The sequence below is a fragment of the Oncorhynchus mykiss genome, chromosome 24 (assembly GCF_057628025.1).
Source record: "Oncorhynchus mykiss isolate SJ-2025 chromosome 24, ASM5762802v1, whole genome shotgun sequence".
Lineage (NCBI taxonomy): Eukaryota > Metazoa > Chordata > Actinopteri > Salmoniformes > Salmonidae > Oncorhynchus > Oncorhynchus mykiss.
Window position 1 is genome coordinate 31,031,742 of NC_143045.1, and position 22,908 is coordinate 31,054,649.

Consider the following 22,908-nt stretch of genomic DNA (forward strand, 5'->3'; position numbering starts at 1 on the left):
CCATATATCACAAGGGTGCCTTATTGCTATTACAAATACATGTTATCATACCAGTGATATACAGTCTGATACCACTGCTGTCAGCCAATCATTCAGGTTCTCGAACCACCCAGTTTATAATATACATTACGTCATCAACACATGTATGCATAAACCAAACTAAATACAGTCAATAAAAAGGACATGCAGGCATTTATAAAGAAACGTCTCCGTTGGGGGAAAAGGTGGCAGGCTTTGGCAGAGGCATTTATACTGAACAAAAATAGAACATGTTGGTCCCATGTTTCATGAGCTGAAATAAAAGATCCCCGAAATGTTCCATATGCACAAAAAGGGTATTGGTCTCAAATTGTGGCCAAATTTCTTTACTTCCCCTGTTAGTGAGCATTTCTCTTTTTCCAAGATAATCCATCCACCTGACAGGTGTGGCATACCAAGAAGATGAATAAACAGCATGATCACTATACAGGTGCTGGGGTCAACAAAAGGCCACATTAAAATGCACTTTTGACAAACACCACAATTCCATAAATGTCCTTAAGGGAGCGCGCAATTGGCGTGCTGACTGCAGGAATGTCCACCAGAGCTGTTGCCAGAGAATTGAATATCTCTACCAAACACCACCTCCAATGTTGTTTTAGAGAATTTGGAAGAACGGCCAACCGGCCTCACAACCGCAGACCACGTGTAACCACGCCAGCCCAGGACCTCCACATCCGCCTTCTTCACCGTCAGGATCATCTGAGACCAGCCACCTGGAGAGCTGATGAAACTGAGGGGTATTTCTGTCTGTAATAATGCCCTTTAGTTGGGTGAAACTCAATTTGATTGGCTGGGCCTGGATCCCCAGTGGGTGGGCTTGGCCCCAAAATGGACGGGCCAATAGCTGCGCCCCTACCCAGTCATGTGAAACCTAAGATTAGGGCCTTATCAATGTATTTCAATTGACTGATTTCCTTTTATGAACTGTCAGTGGTGGAAAAGGTACCCAATTGTCATACATGAGTAAAAGTATAGATACATGAGTAACTTTCTATTAAAGTAAAAGTGAATGTCACCCTGTAAAATACTACCTGAGTAAAAGTATTCGGTTTTAAATATACTTTAGTATGAAAAGTACATGTAATTGCTAAAATATACTTAAGTATTAAAAGTAGAAGTCATTAAGTATTTTTACACCACTGTGAACTGTAAACCTTTGAAATTGTTATATGTAGCATTTATATTTTTGTTCAGTAGAAATGATTTTCACTGTAGCGGGACAGCTGATGAAAAAGGATCATCCCTAATGTCAGTGTATAACCCACAGTGAAGATCATCCCAACTGTCAGTGTATAACCCACAGTAAAGATCATCCCAACAGTCAGTGTATAACCCACAGTGAAGATTATCCCAACTGTCAGTGTATAACCCACAGTAAAGATCATCCCAACGGTCACTATATAACAAACAGTAAAGATCATCCCTACGGTCACTGTATAACCCACAGTAAAAACCAGCCCTAATATGACTGTATAACAGTAAAGATCATCCCTACGGTCACCGTATAACCCACAGTAAAGATCATCCCTACGGTCATTGTATAACCCACAGTAAAGATCATCCCTACGGTCATTGTATAACCCACAGTAAAGATCTTCCCTACTGTCACTGTATAACCCACAGTAAAAATCAGCCCTAATATCCCTGTATAACCCACAGTAAAGATCATCCCTACGGTCATTGTATAACCCACAGTAAAGATCACCCCCACTGTCACTGTATAACCCACAGTAAAGATCAGCCCAAATATCACTGTATAACCCACAGTAAAGATCATCCTACGGTCACTGTATAACCCACAGTAAAGATCATCCTACGGTCACTGTATAACCCACAGTAAAGATCATCCCTACGGTCACTGTAAAACCCACAGTAAAGATCAGCCCTAATATCACTGTATAACCCACAGTAAAGATCCGCCATAATATCACTGTATAACCCACAGTAAAGATCATCCTACGGTCACTGTATAACCCACAGTAAAGATCATCCCTACGGTCACTGTAAAACCCACAGTAAAGATCAGCCCTAATATCACTGTATAACCCACAGTAAAGATCCGCCATAATATCACTGTATAACCCACAGTAAAGATCAGCCCTAATATCACTGTATAACCCACAGTAAAGTAATGCATGAGCTTCTCAATGGAACCATCGTTACAGAAAGTGCAGACACATTTATCTATGGGGTGTTTGTTTATGTAAGGTGTGTAAGTTACCTGTCTGGGCTGGTCAGGGAGGCAGGGCTGGCTGTAGATATGTTTTAAAGGCTGGAGGATCTCTGTACCTCCGAGGTCAGCCCTCATTGCCTTCACCTTCTGCAGAGCCTCATCCATGGTCTTCTGGCTGTACTCCACACTCTTACTGATGTCCAGATAGACACACACACACAAGGTCAAAGGGTCATCACCACAACATATTATAGGACATGGACATTTTAATATTACCCTACCTAGAGCTGTGGCAGTCATGACATTTTGTCAGCCAAGTAATTGTCACCAAATAACTGCTGGTCTCATGGCAATTGACCGCTATTAGTATAAGCATGTGTAGCATCTCCTGGCTTCCAAGCATAGCCTTCCAAGCATAGCCTTCCAATCATAGCCTTGCAAGCATAGCCTAAACAAGCCACTGATGCAGACCTTTGCAACATCTACATTTTAAAAAGTATAATAAATAAATGTAATATAGTCTACACCATCACAATATATCCATTACTTATTTTTGACAGGTCTAAAGAAACAAGATATGAAGAAAATGTAGTCTATTTCTTGAAACAATATTTCTAATGTAAATAATGTTCAAAATGGTTGGTGGGACTTAAACAATAATCATATAAAATCAGTTGTTGTTATGTGATATCGTTAAGGACGATATAACTAAATAGCTGTATCTCTGAAAGTGTACACATTCAAGGGGTCAGGTTTACATCTAAATGTTGTAAAACGTATATGATTAAATATTAAACTTTTTGTGAGAAGATTAAATGTGATTTTAGCCTTCTAAATGAGAAAGTTTTTTCATAAGAGACTTTTGCCAAGTCAGTAACCACGCCCACGTGAGCACAAACATTATGCCAAAGGAGGGAACGCCCCTTTTTCCCCTAAAGAATTACTAGACCAGCATGATCGACACGAGATGGTTAGAAACTCTGAAACGTTCAACAGAGAAGAACAAAATCTCAAGAGACCAGTACATTGCCAGGTTGCTACTGGCGTGTAAAATGGTTCTAAATGTACCCTGAATAATCAAACATTGAGACCAGTATACAGACGGTGTTGAGCCGGACGTCAGGAATGGTAGGACTCTACCAGACCAGAAGATGGTAAGAGTCACTTTGAGTTAAGACAAAGACTACATCGGAACATTCCGTCTGCAGCTGTTTAACCTGTTGGATCTCTAGGGGCGCTATTTCATTTTTGGATAAAAAACGTTCCCGTTTTAAGCGCGATATTTTGTCACGAAAAGATGCTCGACTATGCATATTCTTGACAGTTTTTGAAAGAAAACACTCTGAAGTTTCAGAATCTGCAAAGATATTGTCTGTAAGTGCCCCAGAACTCATTCTACAGGCGAAACCAAGATGATACGTCAACCATGAAATGAGCAGAATCTCTGAAGCTCTGTTTTCCATTGTCTCCTTATATGGCTGTGATTGCACAAGGAATGAGCCTACACTTTCTGTCGTTTTCCCAAGGTGTTTACAGCATTGTGACGTATTTGTAGGCATATCATTGGAAGATTGACCATAAGAGACTACATTTTCCAAGTGTCCGCCTGGTGTCCTGCGTGGAATTCGGTGCGCAAACGCCAGCTGCTTGTACTTTTCCATTTGATTGAGGGGAGAAACCATGCTTCCACGAACGATATATCATTGAAGAGATATGTGAAAAACACCTTGAGGATTGATTCTAAACAACGTTTGCCATGTTTTCAGTCGATATTATGGAGTTCATTTGGAAAAAAGTTCGCGTTTTGAGGACTGAATTTTCGTTTTTTTTTTGGTAGCCAAATGTGATGTATAAAACGGAGCTATTTCTAATACACAAAGAATCTTTTTGGGAAAAACTGAGCATCTGCTATCTAACTGAGAGTCTCCTCATTGAAAACATCCGAAGTTCTTCAAAGGTAAATTATTTTATTTGAAGGCTTTTATGTTTTTGTTGAAATCTTGCGTGCTGGATGCTAACGCTAATGCTAACGCTAAATGCTACGCTAGCTAGCCACTTTTACACAAATGATTGTTTTCCTATGGTTGAGAAGCATATTTTGAAAATCTGAGATGACAGTGTTGTTTACAAAAGGCTAAGCTTGAGAGATGGCATATTTATTTCATTTCATTTGCGATTTTCATGAATAGTTAACGTTGCATTATGGTAATGAGCTTAGGTCTGTAAATAGAATCCCGGATCCGGGTTTGGTCGACGCAACAAGTACTTCAGTCTAGTAAACTCGACCGAGGACCACTACGATTGTACCTTTTGAAGGATCCAGTCTAACAAGGATGAGAAGGGAAGAACATTTCCCTCCCACCACCATGTGGTACTCTGATGTATCCATTTGAACGGACACGAAGAAGAAGACTGCTACTGCGGACATGGTGACCTCTGGTGGACAACAAGAGACTTACACATCCAGAGACTTTCTGATGAACTTCTCTCCACAGGCTGATCGGGCAATTTCAACAGAGAGAGACTACAAAGACATACAAGCGTAAATATGTACATTGCATTTCTAAATCCGAATGAGTGGTTGTTAGGGTGCAAAATGTCCATATTTACATGAGCGTATTATTCAACTGCATGTACGATAGTTAAATTCCTTTGTCTCCCCTTCTCCTGCTCTTTCTTTCCCCACCCCTTTTCATTGTGTAACAAGCCGTCATATCGGGTTAGTCCACGAGGGACTTTTTATTACATTTAGTTGGTAATCAATGTATAATCTATCCTGTGTGTGTGTTTATGTAATTCTGTGTGATTATTTAGTTTGTAAATAAATAATTATTGCTGAGTCATCATGTAGATTAGTGTTCCTGCAGATATAACCGATTATGGAATGTTCAGAATGGCATTGATATGAGGAAATGCTATGATATCGAGATTCTGATTTTCTTGAGTTAATTTGGGAAACGGTAATTCGTTAAACTTTTCCTGTGGTGCCCCAGGTTACTAATGAGGTAATTGTTACTTTATTAATTTAAAATCAAGTAATAATTACAGTTAATTATTCGATAAATAGCATGTTACTGATAGCAACATCACAACACTTGTCACATGAGAAATTATAGATAAAACATATCGGTGCTCATCGGACACACATTACACAACAAGTTGGAAATCGCAAATTTAACAATGAGTGCTGAGGCGCGACTGCAGCCTCAGGTTCGACCCCAGGCTGTGTGACAGCCGGCCGTGACCGGGAGACCCATGGGACGGGTTGAACAATTGGCCCCATGTCGTCCGGATTAGGGGAGGGTTTGGCCGGCCGGGACTTCCTTGTCTCCTTGTGCTCTAGTGACTCCTTGTGCCGGGCGCCTGCGAGCTGACTGCAGTCGTCAGTTCAACAATGTTTCCCCTGCCACATTGGTGCTGCTGGCTTCCAATTTTGTGTGATATCCAATTGGTAAAATTTTAATACATTGGCCATGTGGTCAATCCAGCATGACTTCTGCCGCGTTCAAGACAACTGGGAACTCTGGGGAAAAAACTATCTCCGACTGGAAAAATAACTGAACGGTTATTCCAAGTCGGGAACTCGGGCCTCTTTCTAGAGCCCACAAGAAGGACTTCCGCTCCACCTTCCTGTTCAAGTGAGCAGAGCGCAATAAGGTGAGTCCAAAAATGTATTGTATGCTGCTACATAAATGATGTAATATGCCAGGGAGATATGTATACTGTAGCCAAGAAAGTAATACTAAGTGTATGTTGTGTAGTAAGCAGTTAGTAGACCATGTGCCTCACTCTAATAATTTGGTCCCTTTTCCCCCTCATGTAGCCTATAGCCTGTTTTCAAGAAATGTAATCATTGAATATTGTAAGAGCTTTCATTGTCTGTTTATAAGCCCCCTTTATTTAACCTACGGTTCTGACTTGGTGTACAGGGAGAATAATGTAAGAACGGCCCACGTTCTGAATTCTGCTGCTGTACATTTCAAAAGCGCTGAACATATATATTGACTACGTCCAACCTAGCTTAGATTGCCTCTTATCCGCTCGTCGTTCCCTTATGCCGTAGTTTGTACATCTCAATTGTTAGTAATAACCACATTTGTTTAAGCAAATCAGCCATATCAGCTATGTTTTTTGTTTTGTTTTTAAAGGCAGTAATGTGGCTGAATGAACTGTTTCGCTGCCAGACAAGGCTCGCTGATATCCAGGTGTAGCGGTGGTAAGGATTCACTCCATGGTGCTGAAAAGAAAGCTCTGCTTTTGGGACAGCTTTATGTTGGCCCTAACATTTTGTGGGCACCATTTGTCACCGTTACAGTGCAATGAATGTATTGTTTAGTGTTGTGTTGTGGCTTTGCTGGCATGCATCAACATTTTTTGTTGTTGTTGTTTGAGCCACCAAGATTTACATGCTAAAATCGGCACTGATAATACATCAATCTACTTGCACATCATCATCTGCACATCTATCACACCAGTGTTAATGCTAAATTGTAATTACTTCGCCACTATGGCCTATTTATTGCCTTACCTCCTTACTTCATTTGCACACACTGTATACAGATTTTTCTATTGTGTTATTGACTGTATCTTTATTTATTCCATGTGTATATTCCATTCCATTCTCTGCGTTGTAATTTGTCGCACTGCTTTGCTTGATCTTGGCCAGGTCGCAGTTGTAAATGAGAACTTGCACCATTATCATGCCCCTGTCTCAGAACAGGGGCATGAGAAAATAGCACTTCAATAGCAAATGGAGGACTATGCACATAAACAGCGAATGGAGGACACTTTTCCCATGGTTCATTTTCATGAGAAATGTGCTTAATATTAGGAAAGTTGATGAATAAATATAGTAGGCCTAGCGTATAGAGGCCATCAAAACTCTGTTTTCTCACGCAATTGCATAGCCTACAGAAATGTTGCACAACATGAGCTCATGGGCTCTCATGAAGTGTTTGATGACATTTGCATTGATGTCAGAGTGATTAGAGGGACAATAGAGTGCTGAGTACCAGGCAGTTAGAAAGTTTGGAAGGTTACTAATGACCATCAGCAGCATCAGAGCTTGGAGAAGCCTAACTACTGTGACTAAACGGTCATGTGGAATTTGACTGCTTTCATGACACGTGACAGGGGTTCTGGTGGTAATATAGTCACAGTGAGGGCTCTACCCCTACCTGCTGCAAATGATTAGCTCATCATTCTGCCCCTGAACAAGGCAGTTAACCCACTGTTCCTAGGCAGTCATTGAAAATAAGAATATGTTCTAAACTGACTTGCCTAGTTAAATAAAGGTCAAATACTGGAGGTCTCAGCCTCCAGTATTTATGCTGCAGTATTTTATGTGTCGGGGGGCTAGGGTCAGTTTGTTATATCTGGAGTACTTCTACTGTCTTATCCGGTGTCCTGTGTGAATTTAAGTATGCTCTCTCTAATTCTCTCTTTCTTTCTCTCTCTCGGAGGACCTGAGCCCTTGGACCATGCCTCAGGACTAACGGGAATGATGACTCCTTGCTGTCCCAAGTCCACCTGGCCGTGATGCTGCTCCAGTTTCAACTGTTCTGCCTGCGGCTATGAAGTCCTGACCTGTTCACCGGACGTGCTACCTGTCCCAGACCTTCTGTTTTCAACTCTCTAGAGACAGCAGGAGTGGTAGAGATACTCTTAATGATCGGCTATGAAAAGCCAACTGACATTTACTCCTGAGGTGCTGACTTGCTGCACCCTCGACAACTACTGTGATTATTATTATTTGAACATGCTGGTCATTTATGAACATTTGAACATCTTGGCCAAGTTCTGTTATAATCTCCACTCGGCACAGCCAGAAGAGGACTGGCCACCCCTCATAGCCTGGTTCCTCTCTAGGTTTCTTCCTAGGTTTTGGCTTTTCTAGGGAGTTTTTCCAAGCCATCGTGCTTCTACACATGCATTGCTTGCTGTTTGGGGTTTCAGGCTGGGTTTCTGTACAGCACTTGGAGATATCAGCTGATGTACAAAGGGCTATATGAATACATTTGATTTGAAATAAAATAAAAGATGTAAACATTAACTGTCAAACACTGGAATCCATTTATCCGGAGGCTACATTCATTGTAGCTGGGGATTTTAACAAGGCTAATCTGAAAACAAGACTCCCTAAATGTTATCAGCATATCGATTGCGCAACTAGGGGTGGAAAAACCTTGGATCATTGTTACTCTAACTTCCGCGATGCAAATAAGGCCCTGCCCCGCCCTCCTTTCGGAAAAGCTGACCACGACTACATTTTGTTGATCCCTGCCTACAGACAGAAACTAAAACAAGAGGCTCCCACGCTGAGGTCTGTCCAACGCTGGTCCGACCAAGCTGACTCCACACTCCAAGACTGCTTCCATCACGTGGACTGGGACATGTTTCGTATTGCGTCAGATAACAATATTGACGAATACGCTGATTCGGTGTGCGAGTTCATTAGAACGTGCGTTGAAGATGTCGTTCCCATAGCAACGATTAAAACATTCCCTAACCAGAAACCGTGGATTGATGGCAGCATTCGCGTGAAACTGAGGGTCGCAAGTTTTAACCACTGCTTTTAATCAGGGCAAGGTGACTGGTAACATGACCGAATACAAACAGTGCAGCTATTCCCTCCGCAAGGCTATCAAACAAGCTAAGCATCAGTACAGAGACAAAGTAGAATCTCAATTCAACGGCTCAGACACAAGAGGCATGTGGCAGGGTCTACAGTCAATCACGGACTACAAGAAGAAATCCAGCCCAGTCACGGACCAGGATGCCCTGCTCCCAGGCAGACTAAATCACTTTTTTGCCCGCTTTGAGGACAATACAGTGCCACTGACACGAAAACATGCGGACTCTCCTTCTCTGCAGCCGAGGTGAGTAAGACATTTAAACGTGTTAACCCTCGCAAGGCTGCAGGCCCAGACGGCATCCCCAGCCGCGCCCTCAGAGCATGCGCAGACCAGCTGGCCGGTGTGTTTACGGACATATTCAATCAATCCCTATACCAGTCTGCTGTTCCCACATGCTTCAAGAGGGCCACCATTGTTCCTGTTCCCAAGAAAGCTAAGGTAACTGAGCTAAACGACTACCGCCCCGTAGCACTCACTTCCGTCATCATGAAGTGCTTTGAGAGACTAGTCAAGGACCATATCACCTCCACCCTACCCGACACCCTAGACCCACTCCAATTTGCTTACCGCCCAAATAGGTCCACAGACGATGCAATCTCAACCACACTGCACACTGCCCTAACCCATCTGGACAAGAGGAATACCTATGTGAGAATGCTGTTCATCGACTACAGCTCGGCATTCAACACCATAGTACCCTCCAAGCTCGTCATCAAGCTCGAGACCCTGGGTCTCGACCCCGCCCTGTGCAACTGGGTACTGGACTTCCTGACGGGCCGCCCCCAGGTGGTGAGGGTAGGCAACAACATCTCCACCCCGCTGATCCTCAACACTGGGGCCCCACAAGGGTGCGTTCTGAGCCCTCTCCTGTACTCCCTGTTCACCCACGACTGCGTGGCCACGCACGCCTCCAACTCAATCATCAAGTTTGCGGACGACACAACAGTGGTAGGCTTGATTACCAACAACGACGAGACGGCCTACAGGGAGGAGGTGAGGGCCCTCGGAGTGTGGTGTCAGGAAAATAACCTCACACTCAACGTCAACAAAACTAAGGAGATGATTGTGGACTTCAGGAAAGAGCAGAGGGAACACCCCCCTATCCACATCGATGGAACAGTAGTGGAGAGGGTCGCAAGTTTTAAGTTCCTCGGCATACACATCACAGACAAACTGAATTGGTCCACTCACACAGACAGCATCGTGAAGAAGGCGCAGCAGCGCCTCTTCAACCTCAGGAGGCTGAAGAAATTCGGTTTGTCACCAAAAGCACTCACAAACTTCTACAGATGCACAATCGAGAGCATCCTGGCGGGCTGTATCACCGCCTGGTACGGCAACTGCTCCGCCCACAACCGTAAGGCTCTCCAGAGGGTAGTGAGGTCTGCACAACGCATCACCGGGGGCAAACTACCTGCCCTCCAGGACACCTACACCACCCAATGTTACAGGAAGGCCATAAAGATCATCAAGGACATCAACCACCCGAGCCACTGCCTGTTCACCCCGCTATCATCCAGAAGGCGAGGTCAGTACAGGTGCATCAAAGCTGGGACCGAGAGACTGAAAAACAGCTTCTATCTCAAGGCCATCAGACTGTTAAACAGCCACCACTAACATTGAGTGGCTGCTGCCAACACACTGACACTGACACTGACGACTCAACTCCAGCCACTTTAATAATGGGAATTGATGGGAAATGATGTAAATATATCACTAGCCACTTTAAACAATGCTACCTTACATGTTACTTACCCTACATTATTCATCTCATATGCATACGTATATACTGTACTCTATATCATCGACTGCATCCTTATGTAATACATGTATCACTAGCCACTTTAACTATGCCACTTTGTTTACATACTCACCTCATGTATATACTGTACTCGATACCATCTACTGTTTCCTGCCTATGCTGCTCTGTACCATCACTCATTCATATATCCTTATGTACATATTCTTTATCCCCTTACACTGTGTATAAGACAGTAGTTTTGGAATTGTTAGTTAGATTACTTGTTGGTTATTACTGCATGGTCGGAACTAGAAGCACAAGCATTTCGCTACACTCGCATTAACATCTGCTAACCATGTGTATGTGACAAATAACATTTGATTTGAGTTTTTTTTTTAACACTGTCACTGATTATCTTTGGATTTGGACTACATGGTACAACATACATGATAAAACCCTAGAATGACACAGCTAAATGTGTTTGTAAAAAACTGAACTCCTCAGACACTGACTTGAACTGATTGAGATGAGGGTTTGGAAGGAGAGAACACTTACGGAAAGAAGGATTCATATCTGGACCCAAAACCGATGATGTTGAAGTAGCAGCCCATTGGCAGGCTTTTCAGCAAGAGCAGCAGAGTATCCTGCAAGAGAGAAATTCAACAAGTTTCTCTACTCTTCAATAAACCATTCAGGACAATCTTAAAGACCAGAAGAATACAGCGTAACCACAGGGTACTGGATTTCACTCTAAACTACCTCTTGGTGAGTCCTGTGCAGATGGAGATGTTAATTTACTAGTGCAGGGTTGTGTGTGTGTGTGTGTGTATACCCTGGCACTGCCAATGCGGTCCTGAGCCACAGACCCATTGTGCATGGGGCATGACATGCTGCCAGAGCGATCCACAACAAAAAGGATTTCCCCGAGTGAGGTCATCGATGACATCACATCGTTGGGGAACTCTGGGTACAGGCTCAGCATGACCACTGGGTCGCCCATCAGAGAGCCTGGGAGCGATAAAGAGAGACAGACAGAGAGAGAGAAGTGTTCAACATCTTTTCTCCTCTTTCTCCATCTCTACATCTACTGTATCTTCTGTCTCACCATGTCCCACTATGTAAACATGGATTAAGGTAGTAGACTAGACTACTCATTGATCTCATATCAACACATCTACAACAGAGTACACCCACCCCCCCTCACCTGGCTTGGCAGAAGTCTGTGCTGCCTCTACTATAGCAGTAGGCTGATGGGTGTCTTGGTAATACAACAACAGCTCAACGTCCCGGTCAAACTGATGACCTGCAGCCAGACTGACCTGCAGTTAGAACAACATTCACATGAAGACAGAGCAGTCAGAGGGAATTATGAAGGAATCTGATGGTTCATGGTGCTAGTGAGAGTGCACACACACAGACATTCATACGTACGTACAGTGCCAGTCAAAAGTTTGGACACACCTACTCATTCAATGGGTTTTTCTTAATTTTTACATTCAAGAATAATAGTGAAGACATCAAAACTATGAAATAACACATATGGAATCATGTATTAACCAAAAAAGTGATAAACAAATCAAAATATATGTTATATTATACTTTCTTCAAAGTTGTCACCCTTTGCCTTAATGACAGCTTTGCACACTCTTGGCATTCTCTCAACCAGCTTCACCTGGAATGCTTTTCCAACAGTCTTGAAGGAGATCCCACAGATGCTGAGCACTTGTTGGCTTCTTTTCCTTCACTCCTTCCAAACCATCTAAAATGGGTTGAGGTCGGGTGATTGCGGAGGCCAGGTCATCTGATGCAGCACTCAATCACTCTCCTTCTTCAAATTGCCCTTACACAGCCTGGAGGTGTTGTCCTTTTGATAAACAAATAATAGTTCCACCAAGTGTAAACCAGATGGGATGGCGTATCGCTGTAGAATTCTGTGGTAGACCTGCTAGTTAATTGTGCCTTAAATTCTAAATAAATCACTGACAGTGTCACCAGCAAAGCATTCCCACACCATCACATCTCTTCCATGCTTCACAGTGGGAACCATATTTGCAGAGATCATCCGTTCAACAATTTTGAATCTCATAAAGACACAGAGGTTGGAACCAAAAATCTCATATTTGGTGTCATCAGACCAAAGGACAGATTTCCACCGGTCTAATGTCCATTGCTCGTTTTTCTTGGCCCAAGCAAGTCTCTTTTTATTGTTGGTATCCTTTGTAGTGGTTCATTTGCAGCAATTCGACCATGAAGGCCTGATTCACACAGTCTCTTCTGAACAGTTGATGTTGAGATGTGTCTGTTACTTGAACTCTGAAGCATTTATTTGGACTGCAATTACTGAGGCTGGTAACTCTAATGAACTCATCGTCTGCAGCAGAGGTAACTCTGGGTCTTCCTTTCCTGTGGCTGTCCTCATGAGAGCCAGTTTCATCAAAGCGCTTGATGGTTTTTGCGGCTGCACTTGAAGAAACTTTCAAAGTTCTTGAAATGTTCCAGATTGACTGACCTTCATGTCTTAAAGTAATGGACTATTGTTTCTCTTTGCTTATTTGAGCTGTTCTTGACATAATATGAACTTAGTATTTTACTATGGATTTCTTCTATATACCAGCCCTACCTTGTCACAACACCACTGATTGGCTCAAACGCAGGAAAGAAAATCCACAAATGAACTTTTAACAATGCACATTTGATCATTGAAATGCATTCCAGGTGATTACCTCATGAAGCTGGTTGAGAGAACGCCAAGTGTGCAAAGCTGTCATCAAGGCAAAGGGTGGCTACTTTGAAGAATCTCAAATATATTTTGATTTGGTTAAGATTTTTTGGGGTTACTACATGATTCCATACCATCTACTGCACCTTGCCTATGCCGCTTGGCTATATATAGTCAGAAGTTTACATAAACTAGTTTTAATGACTCAACCACTCCACAAATGTCTTGTTAACAAACTATAGTTTTTGCAAGTCGGTTAGGACATCTACTTTGTGCATGACAATTAATTTTTCCAACAATTGTTTACAGACAGGTTATTTCACTGTATCACAATTCCAGTGGGTCAGAAGTTTACATACACTAAGTTGACTGTGCCTTTAAACAGCTTGGAAAATGGCTTTAAGAAGCTTCTGATAGGCTAACATTTGAGTCAATTGGAGGTGTACCTGTCAATGCATTCCAAGGCCACCCTTCAAACTCAGTGCCTCTTTGCTTGACTGTAACGGCTGTCGTGGGAAGAAGGTGAGGACCAAAGCGCATTCATCTTATTTAAAGAAAAAACTAAACACTGAATAACAAACAAAGAAACAACCGAAACAGTTCTGTCTGGTGCAGACACACAAAGACTGAAAATAACCACCCACAAAACACAATCGAAAACAGTCTACCTAAATATGGTTCTCAATCAGGGACAACGATTGACAGCTGCCTCTGATTGAGAACCATACCAGGCCAAACACAGAAATAGAAAATCATAGAAAAACTAACAACAACCCACCCAACTCACGCCCTGACCATACTAGAACAAAATACAAAACAAAGGAACTAAGGTCAGAACGTGACATTGACATCATGGGAAAATCAAAAGAAATCAGCAAAGAAAAATTGTAGACCTCCACAAGTCTGGTTCATTCTTGGGAGCAATTTCCAAAATGCCTGAAGGTACCACGTTCATCTGTACAAACAATAGTACGCATGTATAAACACATGTATAAACACCATGGGACCACGCAGCCGTCATACCGCTCAGGAAGGAGACACGTTCTGTCTCCTAGAGATGAACGTGCTTTGATGCGAAAAGTGCTCAACACCAGCTCTGTCAGGAGGAATGGGACAAAATTCACCCAACTTATTGTGGGATGCTTGTGGAAGGCTACCCAAGTTAAACAATTTAAAGGCAATGCTACCAAATACTAATTGAGTGTATGTAAACTTCTGACCCACTTGGAATGTGATGAAAGAAATAAAAGCTGAAATAAATCACTCTACTATTATTCTGATATTTCACATTCTTAAAATAAAGTGGTGATCCTAACTGACCTAAAACGGGGAATTTTTACTAGGATTAAATGTCAGGAATTGTGAAAAACTGAGTTTAAATGTACAGTGCCTTGCGAAAGTATTCGGCCCCCTTGAACTTTGCGACCTTTTGCCACATTTCAGGCTTCAAACATAAAGATATAAAACTGTATTTTTTTGTGAAGAATCAACAACAAGTGGGACACAATCATGAAGTGGAATGACATTTATTGGATATTTCAAACTTTTTTAACAAATCAAAAACTGAAAAATTGGGCGTGCAAAATTATTCAGCCCCCATTAAGTTAATACTTTGTAGCGCCACCTTTTGCTGCGATTACAGCTGTAAGTCGCTTGGGGTATGTCTCTATCAGTTTTGCACATCGAGAGACTGAAATGTTTTCCCATTCCTCCTTGCAAAACAGCTCGAGCTCAGTGAGGTTGGATGGAGAGCATTTGTGAACAGCAGTTTTCAGTTCTTTCCACAGATTCTCGATTGGATTCAGGTCTGGACTTTGACTTGACCATTCTAACACCTGGATATGTTTATTTTTGAACCATTCCATTGTAGATTTTGCTTTATGTTTTGGATCATTGTCTTGTTGGAAGACAAATCTCCGTCCCAGTCTCAGGTCTTTTGCAGACTCCATCAGGTTTTCTTCCAGAATGGTCCTGTATTTGGCTCTATCCATCTTCCCATCAATTTTAACCATCTTCCCTGTCCCTGCTGAAGAAAAGCAGGCCCAAACCATGATGCTGCCACCACCATGTTTGACAGTGGGGATGGTGTGTTCAGCTGTGTTGCTTTTACGCCAAACATAACGTTTTGCATTGTTGCCAAAAAGTTCAATTTTGGTTTCATCTGACCAGAGTACCTGCTTCCACATGTTTGGTGTGTCTCCCAGGTGGCTTGTGGCAAACTTTAAACGACACTTTTTATGGATATCTTTAAGAAATGGCTTTCTTCTTGCCACTCTTCCATAAAGGCCAGATTTGTGCAATATACGACTGATTGTTGTCCTATGGACAGAGTCTCCCACCTCAGCTGTAGATCTCTGCAGTTCATCCAGAGTGATCATGGGCCTCTTGGCTGCATCTCTGATCAGTCTTCTCCTTGTATGAGCTGAAAGTTTAGAGGGACGGCCAGGTCTTGGTAGATTTGCAGTGGTCTGATACTCCTTCCATTTCAATATTATTGCTTGCACAGTGCTCCTTGGGATGTTTAAAGCTTGGGAAATCTTTTTGTATCCAAATCCGGCTTTAAACTTCTTCACAACAGTATCTCGGACCTGCCTGGTGTGTTCCTTGTTCTTCATGATGCTCTCTGCGCTTTTAACGGACCTCTGAGACTATCACAGTGCAGGTGCATTTATACGGAGACTTGATTACACACAGGTGGATTGTATTTATCATCATTAGTCATTTAGGTCAACATTGGATCATTCAGAGATCCTCACTGAACTTCTGGAGAGAGTTTGCTGCACTGAAAGTAAAGGGGCTGAATAATTTTGCACGCCCAATTTTTCAGTTTTTGATTTGTTAAAAAAGTTTGAAATATCCAATAAATGTCGTTCCACTTCATGATTGTGTCCCACTTGTTGTTGATTCTTCACAAAAAAATACAGTTTTATATCTTTATGTTTGATGCCTGAAATGTGGCAAAAGGTCGCAAAGTTCAAGGGGGCCGAATACTTTCGCAAGGCACTGTATTTGGCTAAGGTGTATGTAAACTTCCAACTTCAACTGTACATATTCTCATTCACCCCTTTAGATTTGTGTGTATTAGGTAGTTGTTGGGGAATTGTTAGATTACTTGTTGTATAATTACTTCACTGCCGGAACTAGAAGCGCAAGCATTTCGCTACACTCGCATTAACAGGTGCTAACCATGTGTATGTGACCAATACAATTTGATTTGACTGTATATCAAATACACACACACACACACACATGCATATGAACACACACACACACACAAGGTACCGTGGCTTGGGTTTTCTCTGTGTTGAGGTAGTTGAGTGGGTCCAGGGAACAGTTGGACTCTATTCTACAGATGGGATGAGGGGACGACACATGGGCACTGAGGGACAGACTGTAAGGCACAGAACCAGCAGGCACCGAGGACACCAGGGCACTGCCACCACTACCCCTGTCTGACCCTTAGAGAGAGATGGGGTCAGGGAGGGAGGAGGAGGGAGAGACAGAAGAAAGAAGGATAGAGAGGAGAGACCCACAAATTAGCATGTTTTTGTTCTAGCCCAGCACTTCTACCTTTCAACTCAACAGCACGTCAATCAGATGTGTTTAAGCTGGACTGGAACTAAAGCCTGCACCACTCCCTGTGGGTCTCCAAGAGCAGGACTGAAGACCACCACCCTATGGGACCAGCTGCTGGTTCCTAGTCACACTGCTGCCCACAAGGTTTTATTCTGCACTATGATGTATTAGTGGTTTGTGTCTCTCCATACAGGGGTCCATGTTCTTACCCTGGGGTTGATAGCGGGGGTTGAGCACAGCTGGAAGGCAGAGCCTCAGGCCATCGTCAGCCTGTACAGCGAGCTCTGTCACATAGTCCAGGCTGACAGAGGCCTTCTCCCCTGGAGGCAGACTACCTACACTCAGCTTGAACACATCCGGGCTCTCATCACTCTCCTCCAATAGGAAGGCCTGCTGGCCCGAGCTCAACAAATCATCATACTGCTCCCGCGCCTGAGAGGGGGACAGAGGAACACAAGGACGCATCATCAGCCAGAGACAATAGTGATATGAGAGTGGTCAAAAGGATAATACTGATTCTTGAAGCTCCGCAAGTCATAGACTGCTTGGTTAACAAATTGGGTATAGTTGCCCACAGTAAGACTTTACGCCAAGTTGTTCTTAAACCTGTGTAGTAACTATGTAACTATGAATCCTGCAACAAATTATACTTTTGTGGATCTGCATTGTTGCTTTTGTCTCATTGTTGACTTGTCATCTCCCCTCACCTTCTGTTTCTCCTGAACCTCAGCCACCACCTCAGTCTGTCCTATCTTGGCGCTGAACCTGCAGACAGCAGCCTCTCCTGGTAGAGGGAAAACAAAGATGGCCTCCAGAGGGCTCTCCTCCTGGTTCTCATACTGCAGAGTGGAGCTCACAGTGGCTACATGCCCCTGTACACTCACCTCCACAGCAATACTCTTCAGAGGCACTGCGAGAGGGAGCGATGGATGGAGAGAGGATAAACAAGATACTGATGAGAGCTCATGCCTGGGAGAATGAAAATCCACACAGACATGGAAGTAAACAATAATTTCTGCTTTCAAACAGTACCTGGTTCATTCTTGACTGTTACCAATCCACAGCAGTTCACCATTTTGGCACCTGAATAGGGAAGTCAGGTGTGATATTATTGTCCTCTTTACTCGAATTAGGCACTGTTCACATCACTTCAATTAAGTTAATTGGCGTGTAACAATAAATCGTAATATGCCAAGCGTCTATGATAAATTGTTTTATAAAAGGCAGCCACAGAATGCAACTACTGACAGTAAGATAAGGGCCATTGGAGAGGTGTATCTAACCATGATGGTCATGCTCCATAACTGCTGGTTGCTGATAAATACACACACACACACACACACACACACACATGCATATGAACACACACACACACACAAGGTACCGTGGCGGCAGGGTAGCCTAGTGGTTAGAGAGTTGGACTAGTAACCAGAACGTTTCAAACCCCTGAGCTGACAAGGTACTGTTGTTCTGCCCCTGAACAGGGCAGTTAACCCACTGTTCCTAGGCCGTCATTGAAAATAAGAATTTGTTCTTAACTGACTTGCCTGGTTAAATAAAGGTAAAATAAAATAAAGAATATTGCTTTGTCAGGTAATCCAGTATTGGTCTTCCCAGAACACATTTCCTCATACAACAGTTGCATTGTGTAAAAAGGACATAACCATGCCTGAATTTCTTGTGAACAATAAACAATGAAATGATCACAGCAGCTTGACACAATAATGTTAATTTCTGTCCAGTGTCCATCCTGTGTAACCTCTGGTTGAAGTAGTCATAGAGATCCTATTCAATTGTTCCATTTAGGTTCTCTCCCTGTTTCAGAAGTTTCATACTAATTACACGTTTATGGGCAAGGGGTGAATGTAGTTCTTCTACCGGCTGTATTTTTCTTGTTTTGCCCAGAGCATTAAAGTATAAGAATTTAAACTACCATCGGTTGGCAAAACATTGGCATGATAGACATGTCACAATTGTTGTCTCTTGCTGTAAGCACATTTGGTTTTGTCATGGCTGCTCGGGTTGGGGGCAACTGTAGCACAGTATTCAAATGATCCCGAGCCAAGCAGCCACATTATGAAAACAGTAAGTGATTTAAACTTTAAGATGGTATGAATTATACAAATAATAACTTTAAATAGCCTTCGGATCCTGTGGAGTAGGTTACTGCACCACCTGCAGAACCACTCCTTTATTGGGGGTGTCTTGCTAATTGCCTATAATTTCCACCTGTTGTCTACTCCATTTGCACAACAGCATGTGACATTTATTGTCAATCAGTTTTGCTTCCTAAGTGGACAGTTTGATTTCACAGAAGTGTGATTGACTTGGAGTTACATTGTGTTGTTTAAGTGTTCCCTTTATTTTTTTGAGCAGTGTATATACACATTTACAAAATAACATGGGTAACTGTTTACACACTTTCAATATTTGGAAGACCCTCAGTCCTCTATCAAATCAAATGTATTTATATAGCCCTTTGTACATCAGCTAATATCTCAAAGTGCTGTACAGAAACCCAGCCTAAAACCCCAGACAGCAAGCAATGCAGGTGTAGAAGCACAGTGGCTAGGAAAAACTCCCTAGAAAGAACAAAACCTAGGAAGAAACCTAGAGGAACCAGGCTATGAGGGGTGGCCAGTCCTCTTCTGGCTGTTCCGGGTGGAGATTATAACAGAACATGGCCGAGATTTTCAAACGTTCATAGATGACCAGTCAAATAATAATAATCACAGTAGTTGTAGAGGATGCAACAGGACAGCACCTCAAGAGTAAATATGAACAGTTTAGGGTTCCATAGCCGCAGGCAGAACAGTTGAAACTGGAACAGCAGCAAGGCCATGTGGACTGGGGACAGCAAGGAGTCATCATGCCAGGTAGTCCTGACGCATGGTCCTAGGGCTCAGGTCCTCCGAGAGAGAGAATTAGAGAGAGCATACTTAAATTCACACAGGACACCGGATAAAACAGAAGTACTCCAGATATAACAAACTGACCCTAGCCCCCCTGACAAACTACTGCAGCATAAATACTGGAGGCTGAGACACAAGGGGTCAGGAGACAATGTGGCCCCATCCGATGAGACCCCTGGACAGGGCCAAACAGGAAGGATATATCACCCACTTTGCCAAAGCTCTATACAATATTGTGCTGCTGAGGTATAATAAACAGATATCGATATATATATAGATATGAGTACAGGGAACATAAGGTTGAATATATTATTATAGACATGCTACATATACAGTCTCTTATATTATGACATTTCAGCTAGATCTACTGTCTCTATTATATTATGACAGATCAGCTAGATCTACTGTCTTTATTATATTACAACAGACTACAGTATCTACTGTCTCCATTTCACTTTGGCCATTGTTGTGGGCCTGTCCTCCCCTCAACAGCCTCAAATAGGCTATTTCATGTCACAAATAATATATTATTAATTTCAAACAACGGCATTAGAAGAACTTACCAGACCAAAACGGTGACATTGTTCCTCTTCTGCAGGCACGTTACAGATTATACACAGTGGCTACAACGGTGTCCTCTCAGTTCAAAAAAATATTCCTCCACTTGGGAATCGCTAAATGAATCGTCCTACAACAATCTCTGTCTCACTTTTCCGATCAATTTCTTCTAAAATTGTGTGTACATCTGTATATCTAGACTTAGATTTAGCTTTCCCTGACTTAGTCGCCATACTGATTGATATATAAACAGCTGGATCTGTGCGTTTACCAAAACAACGCTGTGCGTAAAATGCGTAGCTCCTTCCGGAATAAAACTTCAATAGCGAATGACTCTCTTTACGCTGGAGTTTACGACATGACCTCATGAAGCTGGTTGAGAGAATGCCAAGAGTGTGCAAAGCTGTCATTAAGGCAAAGGGTGGCTACTATGAAGAATCTAAAGTATATTTTGATTTGTTTAACACTTTGTTTACTACTTGATTCCACATGTGTTATTTCATAGTTTTGATGTCTTCACTCTTATTCCAAAATGTAGAAAATAGTAAAAATAAAGAAACCCTTGGGGTTTAGGGTTTGGCCAGGGGTAGGCCGTCACAGTAAATAAGAATTTGTTCTTAACTGACTTGCCTAGTTAAATAAAGGTTCAATATTGTATTTAATCTTAAAAAAATGCTAGAATGTGGTAATCCCACTAGTTCGTGCTTGGCTCGGCCCACCTCGTCCGGACTCCGGACTCTTTAATAACAAAACGCCCCATCCAGAAGACGCCGCCTTCCAATGATTTACGTGTAATGTAATGGAACTTCATGATCAATGTCTTGTCACACCCTGACTGCGCCTATTCTAGCAAGCTAAACCTCCATAAAATAAGGACAATGCGATACTGTATGTTGATATCGAATGGCTATTTATAACGTATATTGGCCACCAACAATAATAAGCAAAGTAGGCTAAGGGCCATTTCAGTGATGTCTGATAACTTTTTCATTTTTTTTACAACTCAACGCTGTCACATAATACGCTAGTCATCCCCAAACGAAGCTGCTCTGTAACGTATTACCTTGAAATGTGTGATAGGCTGGTTTTCAATGATTGCGTTTTACTGGTCCTCGTGATAAAATCCCTCCGTTTCTACTTTCGTTTAGAAATAATATTAGAAGAGACTACTTCGTCCTGGTTTATAAAGGCAAACGCCAATAGTAATCGTTGTGCATTCAACCCATTGGCCAGTGTTCATTGTCACGCCTACTATCTTATTTGCTATTGGTGATCTGACAGTGTGAACGATATTACAGTTTTTCTCAGTCGCTTTGATGCATTTCTTAGATCAAAAGTGCAATTCTTGATACTACTTGTACAAATTCCAAATCATCTAGTCACTTGTGCACATCATTAAAGCAATTTCTTATTCCTTTGAACAAATTGCAATTGATAATGTACAAGTGTCAGCTTTTTTTCCACATTATCAATTGCTCATGTCATGTTGATCAAAATATAGTCGATGGTTCTCTGTTGAATAGTCTTACCCCTGAAAACATCTAGGCATTAGTTCCTTGCATAAGCCATTACATGCTAAATTGTTGAACTATTTGTCATAAACTGTCAAGCATAGTTTTACACATTTCTATTAGACCATTTGTACAAAAACGTGAACTGATGAATCGTGCAGGTGAAATTGACCCTCACTCATGAAGGAATGTAAAGTGTTAGTTCAACGAACAATAAACCAGTTGTCTAAATTGCTCAAAGGTGCATCTCATGAAGAATCAATTGGCAAGCATATATAGACAGACCACAACACAGAGTTGCAATTTTCCAATAATGGATGGACCAGGAAACGAACAGGGTCAACAGCCAAGAGGAGGAAGAAGGGGAGCAAGGATGCGTGGTGGAAGGCAAAACAGAGGAAGAGGCAGAAGAGGACATAGGCGCATATCTGATGACATAAGGGCCACTATTGTAGACCATGTTGTCAATCATGGCCTTACAATGGCTGAGGCGGGTCAAAGGGTACAGCTGAATATTGGGAGATCAACCGTGTCCTCAATAGTTCAAACGTTTCGAAGAGAGAACAGGTCTGTCCACCAATGTACAGTGCACTGTTACTGTATATAAGCAGTATACAGTATACTTCCTACAATGCTTCATATTACAGTAGTCCACTTGTATTTCACAGCATACAGAAATATACTCTATACAGATACATACTGCACCTTACATGCACAGACCTGTATGTTTTACAGTAAAATGTGTGTTCGCATAGTTTTTGTCTATGTGAAAGTGTGCGATGCATCACTGCATTTTTCCCCACATAGGACTGCAAGATTACCTCAAACCGGTGGCAGAGGACGCCTTTTCACACCTCAACAGGAGGCTATTTGCACTATGGTCCGAGCAAACAATGCCAAGAGACTCAGGGAAATGCAAAGGACCATTATAGAAGACAACGATGTCTTTGAAAACATCCATACGGTTAGCATCTCAACCATCGACAGGGTGCTGCATAGAAACCAGATGAGTGTGAAACAGCTGTACCGCGCAGTCAGTTT

General features: G+C 42.4%; 1 protein-coding gene across 1 annotated transcript in view; it reads right to left on the bottom strand.

Annotated features, from left to right (window-relative positions):
• LOC110503155 (uncharacterized) overlaps nucleotides 1-22,908 on the bottom strand; it is an 82,484-nt gene that overhangs the window by 18,117 nt on the left and 41,459 nt on the right. The window contains exons 18-25 of the mRNA XM_090219087.1: nucleotides 17,919-17,969; nucleotides 17,594-17,796; nucleotides 17,096-17,318; nucleotides 16,593-16,768; nucleotides 11,796-11,910; nucleotides 11,424-11,599; nucleotides 11,147-11,235; nucleotides 2,264-2,408 (exon numbers count right to left, since the gene is read on the bottom strand). Coding sequence (XP_090075213.1) covers nucleotides 2,264-2,408; nucleotides 11,147-11,235; nucleotides 11,424-11,599; nucleotides 11,796-11,910; nucleotides 16,593-16,768; nucleotides 17,096-17,318; nucleotides 17,594-17,796; nucleotides 17,919-17,969 — 1,178 coding nt within the window. The remainder of the gene's footprint in view (nucleotides 1-2,263; nucleotides 2,409-11,146; nucleotides 11,236-11,423; nucleotides 11,600-11,795; nucleotides 11,911-16,592; nucleotides 16,769-17,095; nucleotides 17,319-17,593; nucleotides 17,797-17,918; nucleotides 17,970-22,908) is intronic.